Source organism: Mizuhopecten yessoensis, unplaced genomic scaffold (assembly GCF_002113885.1).
Source record: "Mizuhopecten yessoensis strain PY_sf001 unplaced genomic scaffold, ASM211388v2 scaffold6443, whole genome shotgun sequence".
Taxonomy (NCBI): Eukaryota; Metazoa; Mollusca; class Bivalvia; order Pectinida; family Pectinidae; genus Mizuhopecten; species Mizuhopecten yessoensis.
The window spans coordinates 661,633-683,682 of NW_018406552.1; the positions used below are offsets into that span (position 1 = coordinate 661,633).

At 38.1% G+C, this 22,050-nt stretch overlaps 2 protein-coding genes across 3 annotated transcripts; one reads left to right on the forward strand and one right to left on the reverse strand.

Moving 5' to 3' along the window:
* Window positions 1-1,267: 1,267 nt before the first annotated feature.
* LOC110452167 (kelch domain-containing protein 9-like) lies at window positions 1,268-8,179 on the reverse strand. 2 transcript variants are annotated; one of them, XM_021500528.1, is made up of 3 exons: window positions 8,132-8,179; window positions 5,454-5,847; window positions 1,268-4,204 (listed from the first exon to the last, which is right to left on the reverse strand). In XM_021500528.1, the coding sequence occupies exons 2-3, from the start codon at window positions 5,674-5,676 to the stop codon at window positions 3,294-3,296; spliced, it is 1,134 nt and encodes a 377-aa protein (XP_021356203.1). In that variant the 5' UTR covers window positions 5,677-5,847; window positions 8,132-8,179; the 3' UTR covers window positions 1,268-3,293. The 2 variants fall into 2 exon arrangements, with proteins under 2 accessions (XP_021356203.1, XP_021356204.1); XM_021500529.1 differs by lacking the exon at window positions 8,132-8,179 and adding an exon at window positions 7,903-8,123.
* Window positions 8,180-8,204: 25 nt separating this feature from the next.
* LOC110452168 lies at window positions 8,205-20,399 on the forward strand. Its single transcript, XM_021500530.1, has 2 exons — window positions 8,205-8,296; window positions 13,200-20,399. Exon 2 carries the CDS (start codon window positions 13,222-13,224, stop codon window positions 20,032-20,034), a length of 6,813 nt encoding a protein of 2,270 aa, XP_021356205.1. The 5' UTR covers window positions 8,205-8,296; window positions 13,200-13,221; the 3' UTR covers window positions 20,035-20,399.
* Window positions 20,400-22,050: the final 1,651 nt, after the last annotated feature.

A 22,050-nucleotide genomic window follows, 5' to 3' on the forward strand; every position in this document is an offset into this window, starting at 1 on the left:
TCACAAGATGTGCAGTGTTTGTAATACATCATATATATCATCGTCGCTAACCAAGTGTTATAATCTGGTACGATCCGGTCTATCTACTCTCTGCTGTGAAGAGTAGGTAGACCGTATCGGACCATATCGTAACCCTTGGCTAACAAAGATGCATATATGTATGTAGTGTATCTATAAAATTCAGTAAATAAATTCCCAGTAATGCATTTCCTTAGCACTATTTTAACAAATTTTCACAAACCGTAAAATAATGGGAATCACTATGTCAGAGATAAAATACTGACTGTATAACCTTGTTAGAAACAAAAAGAAAACAAAACATTAAAAAACTATATTAACCACATGGAAATGTTGTATAAAATATATCACAGGACAAACAATATTTCATAGAATGAAAGTCATTTTGTAAAATACAATCCACTTAAACATTTGTAAAGGGAATTATTTGCTTTAAAATGTAATATATAAGAATTGTTTTTCAGACACGTGATACAAGTTTTCCTGATAAGATTTGTGGCAATTATTTCACAATACATGTTTATCCATTATGTCTTTATCAAACCATGCCCCTTTACTCTGTGAAACTCACAATCCCAACGCTCATACTACTCTAGATCTACAACAACAAAACATTACTAATATTACTATATACTCATTCATAAAAAAAATCACATATTTGCATTCTAGATTGTATATCTTGAAGACTTTTAGGAGAAAACAGATGATTGTTTTCCTTTTGAAAATGTTTTCTTGTCCAGAAATTTTGTCTTGGACTGTGAAACTATAATAAAGACTATTGATAAAATGTTCACAGATAAAAACTCATGATACGTGACCTAGAGGTCACCTTTGTGTTTTTTTTCTAGTGTGTAACACCCTGGACGTGATTTCATTGGTCAATCTTTTATTTATGACGTCACGTAACAATGTTTTTCTACGTCATCTCCATTGTGACGTCATGCTCCATGGCAATTGTTTTCCCCATCGGAAACACACATACTGTATTTTCCAAGGGAAATTTGTCTTTTTCAGATAAAATATTAACGTTATGGGAGAAACAGTTCCCCAAACTCGTGATGATTAGCTAGTTATCACCTGATCTTAGGTATAATCTAATTAGTTAATTTTCACATTGTAAATAATAATAATAATAATAAACTTTATTTATTGAGGATAAAATACATGTTTAGCCAAAGGCTAATCTTCCACATGGTCCTCTTGTAAGTAAAATACATGTTTTAGATAAAATAACATAATTACGCAATCGATATATAAATAAACATGGTAATCTTGCTAGTAAAATACATGTGCTAGTTCAAAGTTACATATATATATTGATGCAATCGACATATATAAGGTTATATCACGGTTATCTTAGTTTAGAGTATCACAGAATGCATAAAGTTTCGTGCAAAGGTATTTCATCAATTAAATGGCATGTGCCTAATATACATACATGCTAATATAGCAAACAATAAAAATTGACATAGTTATATGCTAATATAGCATAATCTAAAATATTAATATAATTTAGATAAGAAGTCTATTTAGAAAGTAACAAGTTTTGGTTACATGGAGAAACAAGTTAAAATGTAAGACATTGATATACAATATTTAGTAAGTTTTCGTTTGAAAGTGGTAAAATTGTCTATTTTCTTTAGGTCACTGGGTAAAACATTCCAGTCGTTAATACTATCAATAAAAAAGTGTCTGGAATAAAAAACAGTTCTATGTTTTGGTACTTTAAAATTATTTTCAATAGTCAATCTTGTATTCCTACAGTGACCATCTCGTACTAGAGACACATTATTTGTATTCAGGCACTACCTGATGATGACATTTATATAGCAATGTCATGACTGTCAATAATCTGTTAAAAGACACTCTGTAAACTTTGTGTCTTTATACAATTTGAAAATTAATTAACTCAAATTAGATAAACATGATAGCCACCCTCTATATACCTCATAATTAGATATCAAAGAAATGCAAGTCATATATATTAATTTACTCCATGAACCAAACTGTCAAGATGAACGAGGTGTGACTTTCATTTTGATTTGATACACAATGGACTTTAAATTTGGAACTGCTCTTAACCCTTATTGACAGTCGACCACATTAATGGACTCACCCAGATAAATGTATGGTAGAGTCTACTAAAGTTACCTAGGGGTGAAAGAGTATAATCTGTCAACTATCATATGGCACATCACACAGCAAATGCTGTTCAGTAGTATTAAAACAGGGAAATGTTACAAATCTTGAGAGATACATCAACTGAATAGTTCCTAATCCTTTCACTGTTAGCCAATTCATCGGTCCTGTATTCATGAAACTGTTCTCATGCTCAAGCATGGATTCTGTGCTCAAACCAACTTTCTTGCAACTTGCATAAAACGTGTGATCGCGGTAGTCAAAATGTCAAGTCTAGACAATGACAATGCCATCTGGCTATAAGTTTATTAACCCTTTCACCCCTATGTAATTATAATAGACTCTACCATGCATTGATATGAATGAGTCCATTATGGTCTACAGTGGTGAAAGGGTTAAGTCTCTTAAAAATTCTTCCCAAGTCATTGACAACATGTAAGTTTATATTACTTTATATATAATTATCACAAGAATTAGAAATTGGGCTTGAGCACCAAATCAGAGTTTGAGCATGAGAACTGTTTCATGAATACAGGCCTGAATAGATTGTTACAATACTTTGGGCTTGAGTACAAAATCAGAGTTTGAGCATGAGAACTGTTTCATGAATACAGGCCTGAATAGATCATTACAATACTTTAGGCTTGAGTACCAAATCTGAGTTTGAGCATGAGAACTGTTTCATAAATACAGGCCCAAAAAGATTACAATCTGATGGGAGGTTTATATAACAGGGCTGCAACGATACATTAACATGACGATACAATACGTATCAAGATACTGTGGTCACGATACAATATGTATCACAATACATATATAGTAACAGCAGAAATAAAGCGAAAAAGATATGTTGCAAATTTTCAATGCCAATGGCAATACTACAACTGGAAATAGACTTGGTCCAAAATGGGCATGACTTTAGTTTCACACAATTCATGTCTTGCGGCGTGCAAGCCGAGCTGGAGCTGTCACTCGCCATTTTGGAAGGTATACAAGTAGACTAAATTCAGAAACGCCAAAATTTGAAAAATATCGTAGGAGAATGGTGACCTCCCAAAACATATTGTGTATCATACCGTATTGTCACACGATATATCATTGCAGCCCTATTGTATAAAACTAAGTTACATGGTTCATCAGCTGACACGGAGTACTCTGGTGTCGCCATGAACTAGCCTACGATCGCCAAGCCCACCGTGTAAAAGGATCTGATTTCTACACACACACATCACATGCCCTGCCCTGCCTTCTCGGCTCACACCAAGCAGGTAAAAATTTACGCCAGAAAGTTTACTGTCCGTCATGATGTACATTTCTCCAGCAGGGTGTCTATTCGGAGGTCCGTCAAATTTTTCCCCTCCATGGATCAATACTCCTTTTGAGCCTTCGAGAGCCACATGGTGTCTTCTCCCATGAGGAAGTTTTGCCATGGGTTTAAGAGTCTTTGCCACCTTGACAACGGTATCAATTGCTTCTTTGTCGCTATCATATTTTCCACTTTTGTAGCCGCTGTGGACTTCCAGGAAGTTATCGTTTCGACCACCCATTATATATAACTTTGGTCCAATGAAGCAAGTTGTATGTCCAGATCGAGATTCAGTGTTATGACTATACTCGGTGAAAACGAATTCACCAACAGCTAGACTCCCTGACAGCATATACGCATTGCCACTGAGGCGATCCTTCCGTTGACTTCTAAGGGTTCCTTCCCTCCCTAACACCAAAATCTTTCCATCACTCAAAAGAGAGGCAGTATGCGAGCTGAGGCCAGCATCTTCCGGAAATCCGGAAACTTTCGGATACAACCAGACTTTCTGTTCCGTGTCGAAAGCAATTACGGATGATGTCCTGCCCTTACCGTTCCATCCACCAATAAGAAGTAAGAATCTGTCGTCCAAAGTAATGCAAGCATGATGACTCAGAGCTGGGCCTCCTTCCACCCTGACCTCATTCCATATCATGGAGTTGATATTGAGGCTGTATAGTTTGTTTGACGGGGTCAGAGAACCAAAGGAACTTACACCTCCATGTAGGTAAAGTGTGTCCCCTATAACATAAAGTTAATTACCGAGTTTTAAATAAACATTGATTATTGGCAAGATATTTGAATTCGCAAAAATATACATATCACGAAATTGAAGTACTTTTAAACTGTACAGCAGCCAGCCAAAAGATAGCAACAATGATGGGGGAACAATATCACACAATCCTACGTTTTACCTCAAACCTGCATTTTCCAAGAGAAAATAATATAATTATATAAATCATTTTGTCAAGTTCAAATCATTTTTCCTGTCTTGTTACATTAGGATATTGCGTATTTATAACCTGGGTAGCCCCTAAGACCTCTAAAAGTATAAAGCTTTCTTATTTAATAGAGTAATTGTATAACATTGATCAAACTAGTTGTTATGCTTAAAGAAAACCTCAGATAAAGGATTTTGACTCTTAGCATTTTACTTATAAATATAGATTTGATTTCCATTGATACTTTTAGGCAACTTTTTGGGGTGAGATAAAAAATCACATAGGCAACATATATAATAAAGTAAATAAAATGGCAGTTCAAGCACCTAATATAACAGTTCTTTTCATATTATATGTGTACTTCTAAAATAAGATGCCCGTTCATGATCAGAGCCTACAAAATATGTAATGGTATCATAAATGTTCTGTGCCTATAAGGTGTCAGGAATTTCATGTCCTTATGGACTATATTTACTCAAATATCAATTATCTAATTCAACCCTGAAATTTCAAAATGAACTATTCCAACCTTTGAATTGGAAGAGTTCAAATGAGTATCAGGGATGAATAAGTTAATGAAATACAACTTACCTTTTGGTCAAGAATTCACCGTTTGACTTGAAACAGTAGATGAAAATCGAACTCTATAACTTTTCAGATGAGAACATTTAGAACATTTTAGTTAAAATTTCTTAAAAACCCTTTTCACTTACGTAGAATTTGAGTTGTTATTCAACTAATAAAAGACATTGGTCAGTTTTATAAACTGTGATTCCATTAACTTACATTACTCTTTTTTACAGCATTTATACCTATCTCTTTCCATTTCAATTTTTACACAATATTTTTAACTAAAGTTTCATATTTTACACCCTTTTACTATTTTACCTCTCTAAGCCTATATCCTGGTTTTATAAGATATAGGACGTTTTAAATGATTTTAATTTTGATTCCTCAAATGGTTGCCCCATACTAACAGATTTTATTTTTCTGGCCCTAATCAATGACCATAGTTGTCGATGGACCATTCAACTCAAACAAAATCTTACCCACAGCACATCCAACATGAAATGCCAGTTGAGGACCAATGGGACAGAAAATCTCCCAGTCTACACTGTATGATGGCTTAAACTGTGTTTCCGTCTTTGGCCTACAGAGGGCACCACCTCTGTTAGGTTTGTCAACCGTCCAGTAGTCCCCATCATGGGACGAAGCTGCTGATTTGACAGCTGGTCTGCGGTAAGTTTTTGGGTCATAATTAGGATGAGTCATGGCATCTACTTAACAATTTACATACAAAGTGTGTATATATATGTGGTTGCTTTTAGTCTGTACACATGAATTTCAAAACTACTCTTGCCGTTGGGCTGTATCATTGTAAACAGGAGCTCCGTTTGGGTACAGGAACATATTCAAATTCTCTTCTGAGGAAAGGATGTGTATCTGCAAAAACAAAAATACATCATATAACTATAAATATATGTAGAAGATAACAGCACCTCATCCTTAAATGCAATTATTAGATTTACGTTAAATGTTGAGGTTATGGTATCTAACTGGAATGCAATTTAACCCTTTTACCCCTATATAACTTCATAAGACTCTACCATGCATTAACCTGGATGAATCTATTTTAGTCTACAGTGGTGAAAGGATTTAAACAAGTTCTAGCATTAACAGAGATTGTTACAAATTTATCCGAAACTACTTGAACTTTAATTCAGTTCAAGTACTCTTGCAGTTGGAAATTGAAATACTTCAGATAGGATGACATTTGCAGTGTTCCCAGAAACCCTCAAATGAAGGTTTAATAAGAAGTGCTGTTAATGACGAATGAATTCTCATAAGGGACATTTAACAATGGGCAACATATAATATACACATAAAATAGTGATAACAAAATTGAACGGTCAAAATTCTGATGGCAATCCTGTTTTTACGATCAGTCCAAATATTCAAATATACATACAATGTAGGCAGGGACCATAGGAAACCTTATATTGTGAAATTTGAAAAGGATCCTCCCAGTATTTTCTGAGAAATAACTCTAGCAAACTTTAACTCTTAAAAATTTCAAGAGGGTCACCTGTCAGCCATCTTGGACTCTCGATCAGTCTTAAATTTCAATATGCATAACTACCAACCATGGGAAAACCTGTATGTGAAATCTCTTGAGAAAGATTTCTCCAGTCCTTTCTGAGAATCGTGCTAACCAACTCCAACTCACAACATTCAGGATGGCTGTCTGTCAGCCATCTTGGGGCCTGTTCGTTTATGCGGAACAACCGGTTTGACCGTTCATAAATGTAATAATTTCGAGTATAAATCCTGGTGAACCTGCAAATGTTTATGCAAGCTTTGCAAGGCTTTGTCAAGGCTCGCCTTAAAGCAGCATCAGATTACTAGGTCTGGCCTTTTTCAATTAACGAACAACAGTGGTACGACCGGTTTGACCGTTAAAATGAAAACGGCCTTGGTTTTCTGATTAGTACCAATCATATGCATTAATAGAGACAATGGGGTACTTTCTGAGAAATATAGTGCTGACAAACTTTAACTCTCAAAATTCAAGATGGCCACCAGCTGGTCATCTTGGTTTTCTCATCAGTCCCAAAATTTGATATGTGTAACGAGGGATCATAGGCTACCTGATGATAGTGGGCTAAAATTTAACCTGCACCGACACTAATGTTAGCAAAAGCTGATCATGACTGGGTCAATCGAAGGCAATTATATATATAGGTAGAGTGCTAAGCGTCCATCTAAGTTTGGAGGGTCCCAGGTTCAAATCTTAGTCTGGCTGCATGTGCATTCTTCCCCAGTTGCATTTGGTGCCCAATAAATTTGAAATATATACCCATGGAAGGTGGTACATGTATAGGGTCTCATGTGTCTTTGGGGTCAATTAAGACTTTGTTGAAGAAGGGGGGAATTAAGTTAGCAAAGGGACTTGGTCACGCAATCTCCGATGTCCAGGTGACAAGTGGTTTAAGGGCATCCGTCTAGAATTCTTAAGGTCTGGTGTTTGAATCCTAGACTGGCCGTGTATTTTTCTTCTCCTGTTACATCTAGTATATTGAGTAATTATAACATGACTAATGCCTCACTAGGGTATATCCTCATGATCAGGCCTCTAAAATATTAAGCTTGATCTCTTTTCATAGAGTAATTGCATTTTTGTAGGCCATAACACTGGCCAAGTAGATGTTGTTTAAAAAATCACAAATACAGGATTTCGACTCTAGATTTTTAATTAGTATCTCTAGTTGTAGCACGGACTTAGATAATCTAATTCCGTGGTTGAAGATATCATTTCCATTGCCATTGATTTTGTTGTGAAAATTATCTCCCCTTTCCAAACTTACAGAGATGCAGAGATAAAAACATTTAGGCAATATGTATTAATTTATACAACATAGCTACAATTTTATCATTTATTAATTGATATAACTGAAATGATTTGCCGCAAAAACATATCAATCTGATGACTTAAACAACCTTATGTCTCTCCTCATGAGGATTTGCGTAAAATAAATCTGTCGTCTGTTGTCACGTTGACAGCTCGGGTGATCTTGCGGATGCTTGTCCATCAACAAGGAAGTCGTTTTAAGTAGGGGTCGTAAACTAAATTAAGATCCGTATGAGTTCCAAAAAAGTATCTAATATCGATTTGAAGTAACGTATAAGTTTAAGACCTGACGAAAACACAAAACGCGAATATGTTTACCTTCTCTTAACATTACCACGGTTTCTCGCCGGATGTGAAACTTCCCACAATCCTTTGTAATTCGTCATAGGATCAAATTCTCGGTGGCGAGAGAAGCACGCATTGGAAAACCACCAAAAGTCGAATTTTGAGCTTTTAATGCCTCAACACTCCAATTTTTTAATGGTAACTATTGCTTTATGCATTCATACACCCGCTTATAGCAAAATTTGTGAGAATATTCTGTTAAAATTTACTAAATGCTTATGTTCCCTCGACTGAATTGTGCTGGCACATCCATAGCTTCCCGAGTTCCCGAAGGGGCACTACACATTTTAATTATCAATATTAGTGAATATATCAGCATTGTTGTTTATGTTGATTTACATTATGATAACTCCAGTAACTGTCTTTGGCGTGATTCAACATATAAACATGATCGATTCAGTGTTCATAACATTGAAATACGATGAAGTTCAGATGATGTTTATTTCTGCACGCGCTGATCATAACGAACGTGCACCTGTTCGCACGAATAAGTAGCATAACTAATGACTGTTCTGAACGGTGTATTATAATAGCATCATAATCAAGACAACACGTTGTGGCATATCTTCAATTTACTGAATATTGAAAAGTATAACTGGCATGTACGTTAATGATTTATAACTCCCATACACTAGTGTTTGGATCAATAGCTACTTGACATCCCATATGAGAAACGTGTGGACAACTCTCATGTATATCAGATAATGGTACATCATCACAAAAACTACCTATCATGATATCTCTGACAACCCAGCACAGAAACTACATATATGCTGATTACTCTCTGAACTCCCATCAAAGAAACTTCTTATCCTAATATCTGTGACATCCCATCACAGATAGACCTAACATGATGTCACTGACATTCCGTTATAGAAACTACCTACCCTTATATCTGTGACAACACATCACAGACCTAATATGATGTCACTGACATCCCATTATAAAAACTACCTATACTGATATCACTGACATCCCATCACAGATCTAACATGATATTACTGACATTCCATCACAGACCTAACAGGATATCACTGACATCCCATAATAGACCTAACAAGATGTCACTGACATCCCATTTAATAGACCTTTCCTGATATCACTGACATCCTATCACAGACCTAACATGATATCACTGACATTCCATCACAGACCTAACAGGATGTCACTGACATCCCATCACAGACCTAATATGATGTCACTGACATCCCATTATAGACCTATCCTGATATCACTGACATCCCATCACAGACATAACATGATATCACTGACATCCCATCACACACCTAATATGATGTCACTGACATCCCATTATAGAAACTACATATGCTGATATCTCTGAAATCCCATTGAGAAAACTTCTTATCCTAATATCTGTGACAATTAATGCAACCCATCACAGACCTAACATGATGTCACTGACATCCCATCACAGACCTTACAAGATGTCACTGACATCCCATCATAGACCTATCCTGATATCACTGACATCCCATCACAGACCTAACATGATATCACTGACATCCCATCACAGACCTAACATGATGTCACTGACATCCCATCACAGACCTAATATGATATCACTGACATCCCATCACAGACCTAACATGATATCACTGACATCCCATCACAGACCTAACATGATGTCACTGACATCCCATCACAGACCTAACAAGATGTCACTGACATCCCATCACAGACCTAACATGATATCACTGACATCCCATCACAGACCTAACATGATGTCACTGACATCCCATCACAGACCTAACATGATGTCACTGACATCCCATCACAGACCTAACAAGATGTCACTGACATCCCATCACAGACCTAACATGATATCACTGACATCCCATCACAGACCTAACATGATGTCACTGACATCCCATCACAGACCTAACAAGATGTCACTGACATCCCATCACAGACCTAACATGATATCACTGACATCCCATCACAGACCTAACATGATGTCACTGACATCCCATCACAGACCTAACATGATGTCACTGACATCCCATCACAGACCTAACAAGATGTCACTGACATCCCATCACAGACCTAACATGATATCACTGACATCCCATCACAGACCTAACATGATGTCACTGACATCCCATCACAGACCTAACAAGATGTCACTGACATCCCATCACAGACCTAACATGATATCACTGACATCCCATCACAGACCTAACATGATGTCACTGACATCCCATCACAGACCTAACAAGATGTCACTGACATCCCATCACAGACCTAACATGATATCACTGACATCCCATCACAGACCTAACATGATGTCACTGACATCCCATCACAGACCTAACAAGATGTCACTGACATCCCATCACAGACCTAACATGATATCACTGACATCCCATCACAGACCTAACATGATGTCACTGACATCCCATCACAGACCTAACAAGATGTCACTGACATCCCATCACAGACCTAACATGATATCACTGACATCCCATCACAGACCTAACATGATGTCACTGACATCCCATCACAGACCTAACAAGATGTCACTGACATCCCATCACAGACCTAACATGATATCACTGACATCCCATCACAGACCTAACATGATGTCACTGACATCCCATCACAGACCTAACAAGATGTCACTGACATCCCATCACAGACCTAACATGATATCACTGACATCCCATCACAGACCTAACATGATGTCACTGACATCCCATCACAGACCTAACAAGATGTCACTGACATCCCATCACAGACCTAACATGATATCACTGACATCCCATCACAGACCTAACATGATGTCACTGACATCCCATCACAGACCTAACAAGATGTCACTGACATCCCATCACAGACCTAACATGATATCACTGACATCCCATCACAGACCTAACATGATGTCACTGACATCCCATCACAGACCTAACAAGATGTCACTGACATCCCATCACAGACCTAACATGATATCACTGACATCCCATCACAGACCTAACATGATGTCACTGACATCCCATCACAGACCTAACAAGATGTCACTGACATCCCATCACAGACCTAACATGATATCACTGACATCCCATCACAGACCTAACATGATGTCACTGACATCCCATCACAGACCTAACAAGATGTCACTGACATCCCATCACAGACCTAACATGATATCACTGACATCCCATCACAGACCTAACATGATGTCACTGACATCCCATCACAGACCTAACAAGATGTCACTGACATCCCATCACAGACCTAACATGATATCACTGACATCCCATCACAGACCTAACATGATGTCACTGACATCCCATCACAGACCTAACAAGATGTCACTGACATCCCATCACAGACCTAACATGATATCACTGACATCCCATCACAGACCTAACATGATGTCACTGACATCCCATCACAGACCTAACAAGATGTCACTGACATCCCATCACAGACCTAACATGATATCACTGACATCCCATCACAGACCTAACATGATGTCACTGACATCCCATCACAGACCTAACAAGATGTCACTGACATCCCATCACAGACCTAACATGATATCACTGACATCCCATCACAGACCTAACATGATATCACTGATATCCCATCACAGACCTAGAATGATATCACTGACACCCCATCATAGAAACTATTTCCAATGGTATCTTATTGGCCTTGACTTAAAGGCCTTGTCAGTGATTTCATAGTTAGAGGTTAACAATAGCCCAAAGTCTCCTCAATACAGACCTAACATGATGTCACTGACATCCCATCACAGACCTATCATGATGTCACTGACATCCCATCACAGACCTAACATGATATCACTGATATCCCATCACAGACCTAGAATGATATCACTGACACCCCATCATAGAAACTATTTCCAATGGTATCTTATTGGCCTTGACTTAAAGGCCTTGTCAGTGATTTCATAGTTAAAGGTTAACAATAGCCCAAAGTCTCATCAATACAGAGCTTGTATGAAATAGAAATTTAAACAAATCTGCTGGGGAGTGCAATTTCATATTCAAAGTGTTAAACCATAATAAGGGGGAAATCTTCTAGTTAATTACTATTTGTATAGTACATGTATAACCAAATTTTTACTTGTCCTGCGAAGAAAAATACTAGCTCGGGAGTCGGACAAGTAGAATTGTACGTACTGATCTGATACGTTATGTTGTTACATGAACAGTCACCTTGACTTTATATTTTAACATATCATATTTATCTGGCAATAAGCCAATGCCTTCCAATAAACTCATCCATGTCAAAGTTCAAGTTAGTTTCCAATACCGGAGCCGATGTAGCTCCAGACCTCTACACTGGAGACAAAATTAAATGAATATACAAATATGATTTATAGGTCAAAGTTATTTACATTTGCTCTGTCGTTATAATAAAGCTTTTTATTCTGCCAATGTGTATCTATTTTGTTCTGAAATATGTGATATAAAGTTAATTACAAAAGCTTTAAACTTCTATTTCATTTTCCTACAAGAAACTCACCTACTGACTAGACCAACTTCATATACTTGCCAACTTTGAAATTTCCATGGGAGAGATTAAAAAAAAATTTACACTTGCTAGGAATTAAAAGCGTAAATAAAATGTGTGTGTGTACACCATAAGGAAAAATAACACTTTTAAATGGTATCTGTTGAGCTGCTCTTTCTCAGGTGAAATCATCAGATCTTAGAAAATAGGTATAGTTTAGCAAATTCACTGGTTGGAAAATGCTCAATTTGAGAGTCAACAATTGGGAGTCTTTCTCCAAAATAGGGAGAGTTGGCAAGAATGCAAGTTTTGTGGTGACCCTCTCAGCTTATTACAGTATGAAAACAGCAAGTAGTTTTCACTGAAATTAGTCTTTCTGTTGATGTCCTGTTTTATATCATATATTTATACCTGAAAATGGATACATGGTATTCAGTTGAATCTACTGTATTACTGTTAAGTTTTCCTACAGAATCTCTAGGCATTCACGCTCTCCCAAATCATGTTTAGTTTGTGACAAATGTTCATTTGTATATTTCAGGTGTGAAGATAACAGCCACAAAATGTCGGACTCAAGTGATGAAGAAGATAGTATCTCAAAAATAGACTTCTCTGTAATCTCCATGGCGATAGAAGCAGGTCATAAGATGGTCCAACAGATACTGAACTGTGTCCACTACGGAACGCCAGAGGTCCGCAATCTAATGTATAACGAGTGTGACTTCATCGTAGAGTGTCGTGTATGTCGTAATCTCTTCAGGAGCATTCCAAACTTTGTTGCTCACAAACGAATTTATTGCACTGCAGAAGCTGAGCAGACTTTATTTCCATCAAGTGGTCAAGAGGAATCAGTGGTCGTTGTCCAGCCAATGGACAACTCTCCCGGTACGTCTGGATCCGTGTCTCCAACAGCAGTAGCGACAACCTCCAGTCAATCAACATCTGTAGCAAGACAATCAGCGACCAAATCAGCTAATACGGCAATTCCTACTGGCTCTGTTAACAATGCAAAGTCTGTTTTGTCAAGCGTTTTTTCATCGTCTTCTTTGTCACAGTCGAGGACGATGTCTCAGTCCACCTCCAGTGTGAACGTCTCGGGGTCAATGGGTGCAAGGAGGTCTGCACAAGAGCAACCGCACAATCAAGGTCAAGGAATAAAGGCTCAAGGTCAGGGTGAAAAGAAAGAAGAAGGTGACAGTAGTGATGGAGATACTTCTACTCTTAAACAGCTTTTGACAGGAAAGTTCAAGGGGAAATCATCAGAGTATAACTTCTATTCAAAGACAGCAGAGAAAATGGAAAGGGAGAGACGATCTAAAGAAGTTTCTACTGTTGTCATGACTCCAATTCCAACCAATAGAAATGCAGCATATTTGACTGTTACCAAAAGTGGCACAGCTACTGATGGCCAGAATGTCATTGTTTCTCCAGGATTTCTTGACAGCAGGAAAAAATCATCTGAGAGTGTTGCAGAACCTAAGATTGTTCAGAACTGGGAAAATTCAGTAACTGGAGACATGACTATTGATAGCGAGCTAAAACAGAGGAAAGTTCCAGAAAGAAGTAGCAAGAGAAAGAATACAGATGTTCAGAAGATAGTCAACGAGGAAACAGCAACAACCAGCAGAATCCCTGAAAAGACTATGCTCAGTAAACAGAAACAAATGGAGCAGAAAAACAAGAAATTTGTTCAGTTAAGACCGGTGAAAAGTCAGCTCGGATCTCATCAATATTCTGAACTGTCGGAGCTGGGCTTGCTTGGGCATTGTGACCTGGCATTGTCCAGGTGTTTACTGTGCTCCGTTAGTTATTGCAGTCGCAAAGGTCTTCTGCAACACATGCATTCAATCCATTCAGGGAGAAAGATACTGTTTCCGTGTTCTATGTGCGAGAAAAGGTTTAGCTACTTCTGGGGACTGACACGACACCTACAAAACAACCACAATCTTAGCAAGGAGAAAATTGATAAGATCAGAGACAAACTGAAATCAATGGCGTTCGACACTGCAGAATTAGAGCAGGAAGAACATTCCGATCCAAAATCTCGTGGATCCTTGGGACAAAATCCAGATGGTTCAAAACAAGAAAAACCGTCTGTAAAGCAGACCTCTAATTTGGTCCAGACAGTTGGTTCTTCATCAAGGATTCAAAGAGATGGTGAAACTACTGGAATCAAGTTAAATAAGTGTGAAGGGTGCAAGAGAGCTTTCTGGAAGAAATCCAACTATGATGAACACATTAACCAATGTAAATGGCTCGTAACTCCCTCCGACAAAATTGACCAATCCAGGTCAACATCTAGGTCAAGGTCAGAGTCAAGTAGAGGTGAATCAACATCGAGAACCACAGAAACCTCTCCAAATAGGCCTGCTACAAGGTCAAAGGTTACTGAAAAAGATGTCAATATAGCGTCTTCAAATGTGATGGATAATTTGGAAATTATTGAAAGAAGAGCAAGGTCAAGAACAAGGTCAAAGATCCCAATCGTTGAACAAGCAAAGCAACAGAATGTTTCAGAAAAAGACCAAGCTGGGGGAGGGACTAACAACAAAGATGTGGCAATGGAAAATGATCATGAGGACTCGAGGGATGGTTCGGAGTTTTCTAAATCTTCGAGCACTGACAGATTTAGACACAAAGAAAAGTCTCAGGACCAGAAGTCCCCTGTGTCATCCCCTAGTAAGCGATCCGACAGCAGCTCACCAAATACACCCTCAAAACTTCAGATGGTCACAAGGCATTCGGCGAAGTCTTCGGAGAAGGAAACCCAATATATGAGAACACGTTTCTATGACAAAAGACGCGAATCTCAAATCAGGCCAGATAAATCCCCTCAGAGTAAAACAGGATCAGAATCAGATAGTCCAACCCTTCAGACAAAAGATGGCGTAAAAGTGGTGTTGGCTTTTGAAAGTGAATGCAATGAAAAGATGAATAAATCTCGGGAATGTTTGGGAAGTGATGAGTCGGAAGGGAGTGGGAAAACAATGCAGTCCATTTCCTCAGGCAAAGACGGAAGGATTGATGAACAGAAATTAGCTACAAAGAGCAGAGACAGTAGTTTAGAGGGTTCTAATGACAGATCTGAAGGATCGGAAGCTGTGCATACTAGAGCTAGTAGAGACAGCAGTAGAGAAAGTTTGAAGGAAACAAGTTTGTCTAGACCAAGCACAAGGTCTGTTGAGAAGACAGTGGAAATATCAAAGGATAGAACTAAATCACAAACAACACCCACTTCAAAGAGGGATGGACAAAAATCTCCAATAGAGGGCGTTAGTAGGGACAGTAGCAGAGAAAGTTTGAAAGATGGTTCTTCGAGAGTGAGTACTAGATCTGCGTTCACTCATTCTGCTACAAATAGGAGTAGATCTAGGGATACAGTTGAAGCAAGTCCAGTATTGGCTAAAAAGGACAGAGAAAATTCTCCTGTTGGAAAAGATGTGCATGCTAAAAGAGACAGTAGTACAGAAAATGAAAATGAACGGAGTTTATCAAGAACGAGGTCTAGAAATGTTTCCAAATCAGAGAACACAAGTAGATGTAGCTCAAAGGAAAGTATTTCTGCTAGAATAAGTACGAGACACACACCGTCTCAGGTGTCGCATGATAACGTAACAAAGAACCCAGGTGGAACAGAACCAGAACAAGACAACAAGGGTGATCTGACCTCTTTCCGAGCCTCTGTCCGAAAAAGCAATCGAGCGAGTGTGGGCATGAAAACCGACAAGACGGACATAAGTGAAAAGTTGAAAGAGGATAATGTATGTAAAGGGACCATAGAGCATGCTACCTCAGAGAAAACAAAGCAAGGAAATGCTAGAGAGCCTCCAGATTCATGTCAAAAATTGGGTGGAAATACACCTGGAGTCGCTGATAAGGAAAGCACAGGAATCAGTGATGGAAATGTTCAGAGGGTTTCTACAAGATCGGGTAAACTTGACACCAAAACTGACAGTACAAGTGAAAAGCATTCAGGTGTGAAAGAGAGCAACAACCTATCCAACAAATTGCCATCGTCTGAGCCTGAAGCCGAACAAACCGAACAATCCGATACTCTGCAGAGTATGGTGACAAGGAGGTCGCTGTCAAACACTCCAGGACAAAAAGATATAAACAAAAGTTCAAACACCAGGAGTTCTGGGCTGAAAAGTTCTGAGGATGTGCCCTTAAAAGAAACCAGATCATCAGGAACAAGGAAAACAAACCCTAGTAAAGCTAGTGGAAAATCAAAGGATGAACACCATGCTAAGGGAGACCACTCCAGTTTAAACGAGAATGAAGGATTAGAACTCCAAAAGCGAAGTGTAAGGATTCGTGAAAAATTGTCAGCCGGAAAAGACGATGAATCTGACAGTAGTTCTCAGGATTCACCACCATCTCCGCGTAAGACAGTTGACGAGGTGGATGGAGGGTCTACTTTTCGTTCCACACGATTGGCTATGAAAGCTCAGAAAATGAAATGTGATGCCACTAAAACTACAGAAGATGTTCCGAAGCCTACAGAGGTCAAAGTCAGCAGTATGATCATTTCATCCTTGCAGCAAGCAGAAAATCAAAACTTTCTTGGCCTCAACGTCACTCCATACACACGCAAGAGTACCTCGAGAGCTTCGAGCCAATTCACACCAAGAATCCCAAAATGTTTAGAATCTGATAGAAATTCTGCTTCAAATACAATTGACACAACATCAGATTCAAAATTTGAAGAATCTACAGCTTTAGAAAGGAGTCAAATTTCCGATTCGGAAGACAAATTTTCTGATTCAGATGAAAGTTACGATTCAAGTATAGAAGAATTAAATTCTGATTTCATATCTGCCAGTCCAGAGCCTGAAGTACAGTTGTTTGAGGAGATATGGGTGCAAAAAGAACCAGGGCTACCCACGGAGGAGATCAAAACTAATGCGTTTGCCATGATGACATACAAGAGCAGTCCTACTCAGGTATCTTCCAAAGGACCGTCTCCTTCTTCGTCCGGTCACACGACTAGAGCATCAGAAAGGATGCGGACAACAAGAACTCAGATGTACGTCACAGACCCAAAGAACATGGGGACTTCGCAGGAATCTGTCCAGACTAGATGTCTCGACTTAAGTCGTATATCGTACCTCAGTGACGAGAAGGAAATGAAATGTCTGCAATGTGGTTTGGGATTCAGCTGTCTCTCCAATCTACGTCGACATGTGGTTCGTCATCTAGGTTGGCGACGTTATAAATGCAAGCTCTGCAAGTTTTCAAGTTATAACAAATCTGAGTGCAACACCCATCTAATACGGTCACATGGTACCAAGGCAAGAAACTGCACAGCAAGTACACTCATCATTGACTTGAATAAAGAAGCTTCAAAAGTACGGAGCCAGAAAAAATTTAACACCATTAAGTCGAAGACAACAGGCCCATCGCTGAGATCTAGAAGTCCAAAGAAGACATTGAGTTCTGGAAGTGAGAAAACTGAGGACCTGACAACCGAAACCAAGCTTCCAGAATCAAAGAAGGTGTCTCGTGTGACATCACAACAGGAAAAAACAAGAAAAGGAGATGTTCAAAAAGAATCGTTTGCTGCCAGCAAGACACAAAGCTCAGACCAATCGGCAACAACTGTAGTGGCTACACGATCTAGAACAACAAGGAAAGAGACGAAGATGGACAATATAGAGGATAGTCAGTCAACAAAAAAGGGAGGGACAGCAAATGATCAGTCGGATGAAGATGCTGCAGCAAACTTGCAGATGAAGACAGAAGAATTGAGACGAACAAGAAAACGAAAGAGGAGCAACAGTGAGGACACCAATTCTTCGAAGGTTGAGATCAACAAAGGGGAAATAACTGTGAGTGACACAAAGAAGTCACGTAAACGGAAAAGGAGTAATAGTTTAGAAGGATGTTCTAAAGAGGAAGAAGCTGCTTCAAACAAATTGGAATCTTTGGTGGTTCCAATAAAAAAGAAATATGAGATGAAGCGTTCGACAAGTTTGGATGGGACAAGCTCTAGTCTCCCAGATGATGTTGGTGAAACTCTCTCAGATTCCTGGGACATCCCCAGTGTGTCTGACTTTGAGAATTCGGACACAGAGATGGTTTGTTCACCTCCAATTGCTAAAGTTGTTCCTAATTTAGAGACTATGATGGCTGCCCTGGAAGAAGCTAGAGCTTTCAAATTTGTTCGACAAAGAGGAAAGGGTCGGAAGTCATTGCCATTGGTAAAAAAGACTCAGCGGTCGGGGAGTTTAGGATCTCAAGCAGACAGTAATGTGGAAATCTCTATTAACACTGCAGGTACTTCATCTGTTGAGGGGACTCCGACACAAAGTAAAGTGTTAGAATTATCTGGTGTTTCATCAGCATCATTAAACAGTGAGGGAGATAAGGGCAAATTTGTTCAGTCGAAAAATATTACATGTACTTCAAGGGAAGAAACTGATGAGGAGACTTGCGCGATAAAAGTAAATAAGATTTCATCAGATGCTAGTAATAACGAGAAATCATGTGTACAGAACAGTTCAACAGGTAGAAAGGACAATTCATCTGGTGAACAAAACAATTCTTCAGGCAAAAAGGACAGTTCATCTGGGGTAAAAGATAGTTCAGCTAGTGCAATGGACGATTCATCAAGTAACATGGACGATTCATCAAGTACAAAAGTCAGTTCATCAAGTGTCAAGGACAGTTCATCAAGTGTCAAGGACAGTTCATCAAGTGTCAAGGACAGTTCACCAAGTGTAAAAGGCAGTTCATCAAGTGTCAAGGACAGTTCATCAAGTGTCAAGGACAGTTCATCAAGTGTAAAATGCAGTTCATCAAGTGCACACGACAGCTCATCAAGTACACAGGTCAATTCACCAGGTGTACAACATGGTTCATCAGGTGTGACAGATAGTTCAAGTACAAAGGACTGTCCATCAGATGTACAGGACAGTTCTATGTGTAAACAGGATGATTTATCAGGAATAGAGGACAGTTCATCAAGTGCTCAAATTAGTTCAATAAGTACAAAGAATACTTCACCATCTGATGTAACAGAAATCACAACTAAGGTTTCAAATGTTGAAACTATATCATGCTCAAGGGAAGACGAACACTCCACATTTGAAAAGGAAACAATAGAAAATGTTGTAGACAGTGACAAATCTTCAAAGGCAAAGGAAGACAGATGTAAAGAGACAGTAACAGAGAATTCTGGAGCACTACACGACCCGTCAAAAGTGGTTGAGGAATGTGTTAGCCTTGGTTCTGAACCCAGTATAGCCAAGGGAGACAACACATCAGGTCAAAAGGATTTAGGTGATTCAGATGTGTCTATGGTAACAAAGCCAGCTATTGCTGAAGATGTAGGGACAGGAGATGCAGATAAAGAAAAGCAAAAAATTATACTATAAAATTATCTGAAAGTAAAACTGATGAGGGTGATGCTTCATAAAACTACAGAACTTGACGTTAGTGGAAGTTAGTACTAGTCAACAACTAGGCAAAGTAGTAGGCAAAGTTCAAGACATTGATCATAAATTGCATTACCATAGAAATTGAATTACAAGCTAGCATTTTATCATAAAATTTAAGAATTCCATTGCTTTTGTAAAAGCACATATAACAAGTGCAGATTTGTATTATCATTGTAAACAAAAACAACTACCAGCTATACATAGATGTTAGGTAGTTCTCCAAATCTCTCACAAATTTATTTTTTCTCAATTTTTATTCAAAATATTTTCTTTTTCTTATATGAATTTGAAGTTTTGATAAACAAAAGAGCTATGTATTATATATATATTTCCTTCTTAAATATTTCCTCAGCCAATATTTGTATATTTGTCTCGCCTGTCAAATACAAACATATGACTTGTGAAATGTTAATTATCTACAGTACATGTATAATAAACCTTGCTAGGTATTTTGTTATATTTACAGAGATGTCCTATACACTACTGTGTGTAGTGCTGTACAAGACATCATTCTGTGTAGTGCTGTATGGGAGACCGTTATTGGGGGTGACTTATGTGCTGTTTTTCAGTTTTAGCATTTTTACAACAAGATTGCATTGTGTGCTTTTTCTCAACATATTGGTTGATGTAACTGTTTGAAAATGAAATGGATGGCATATATGTTTACTGTGTATATAGATACATTTCTGACAGGGTTTATTGCCAGATAGAAATGGTTCAATAATGTAGCTTTATATTGTATTGATAGAAATTAAGCCACTGTCTGGAGTAACACCAGTCCTGTACTGTACATTGATAAATACGATTACACGTATAAAGTGTATGTATGTCGGTAAACACGAGCTTATACATGTACATTATTTATTCCTTGATCTCACATACTTTTTATTCACAATTGTTTAATTACACCATTGCTTGTTCAATTCACAGAAAATATGACTGTGGAGTTAACTCTTTCACCACTGTAGACCAGAATGGACTCATCCAGATAAATGTATGGTAGAGTCCACTAAAGTTACCTAGGGGTGAAAGGGTTAACAGCCTGTCATGGTAGTTCATCAATGACATACTATGTATAAATGTACTGAGTGTATTTGCCACTGTGTAACAGAGATTTCTAGTCATCACGTTAACATTACCAAACCTTACATTTATTTATTTACCTAGTTAAGAAAATTAAACTCACAAGTTAATTTTATGTCTAGTGAAGAAAACATTATCCAAAGATAATGCATTTGTTGTCCAGAATTTCTCTATGGCCACTAGCTATATTTCATGTTAAACCCCGACCCTGGCAACAAAGTTGTGGGAGGGGGAGTTACTGGAATCAGCTTGTAATTAGACCTGTCTATATGTGGGTTGTGGATAAAAGCTTGTCCCGACAACTCCTTATAAACTTACAAGTCAACTTCAACAAAACTTTATATGCATAATATTGTTGCATCATGTTCTTGAACACTTGAAATTTATATTTTGGTTTCCACTTTTTCCTAGAGTTACGATGTATCTCTCACGATGCAGGTTTGAGCTTTTGTACTATGTCTGGACAAATTATCTAAAGCTACAAGACCAATTACATTGATATTTTCTGGGAGGGGTACATAGGGATATACTTTACATTAAGTGGCCATCTTTTAATTTTTGTAATTCAAGATGGCCACTTTTTGATTGGCTGATCATGAGGCATCAGAAACTTCCATGCTTGATCAAGCTGTGTGTATTAGTATGTCTGGCTTACATTTCTATTTTTCTCTCTTTAATGCAAGACCTACGGGGATTCAAGTTTTGGATACTTTTTTTTTTTCAAAATCTTTGATAGCAGACCTTAATTTTTGCCCCATAATTGGGATTTTCAAAAATGTGCAACATTTTCACGAAAATCACAATTTTGAAAATACTGAAAAACTCTCTCTCTCAATGAGGCCACACACATGGAAATCTATGGAAAATTTT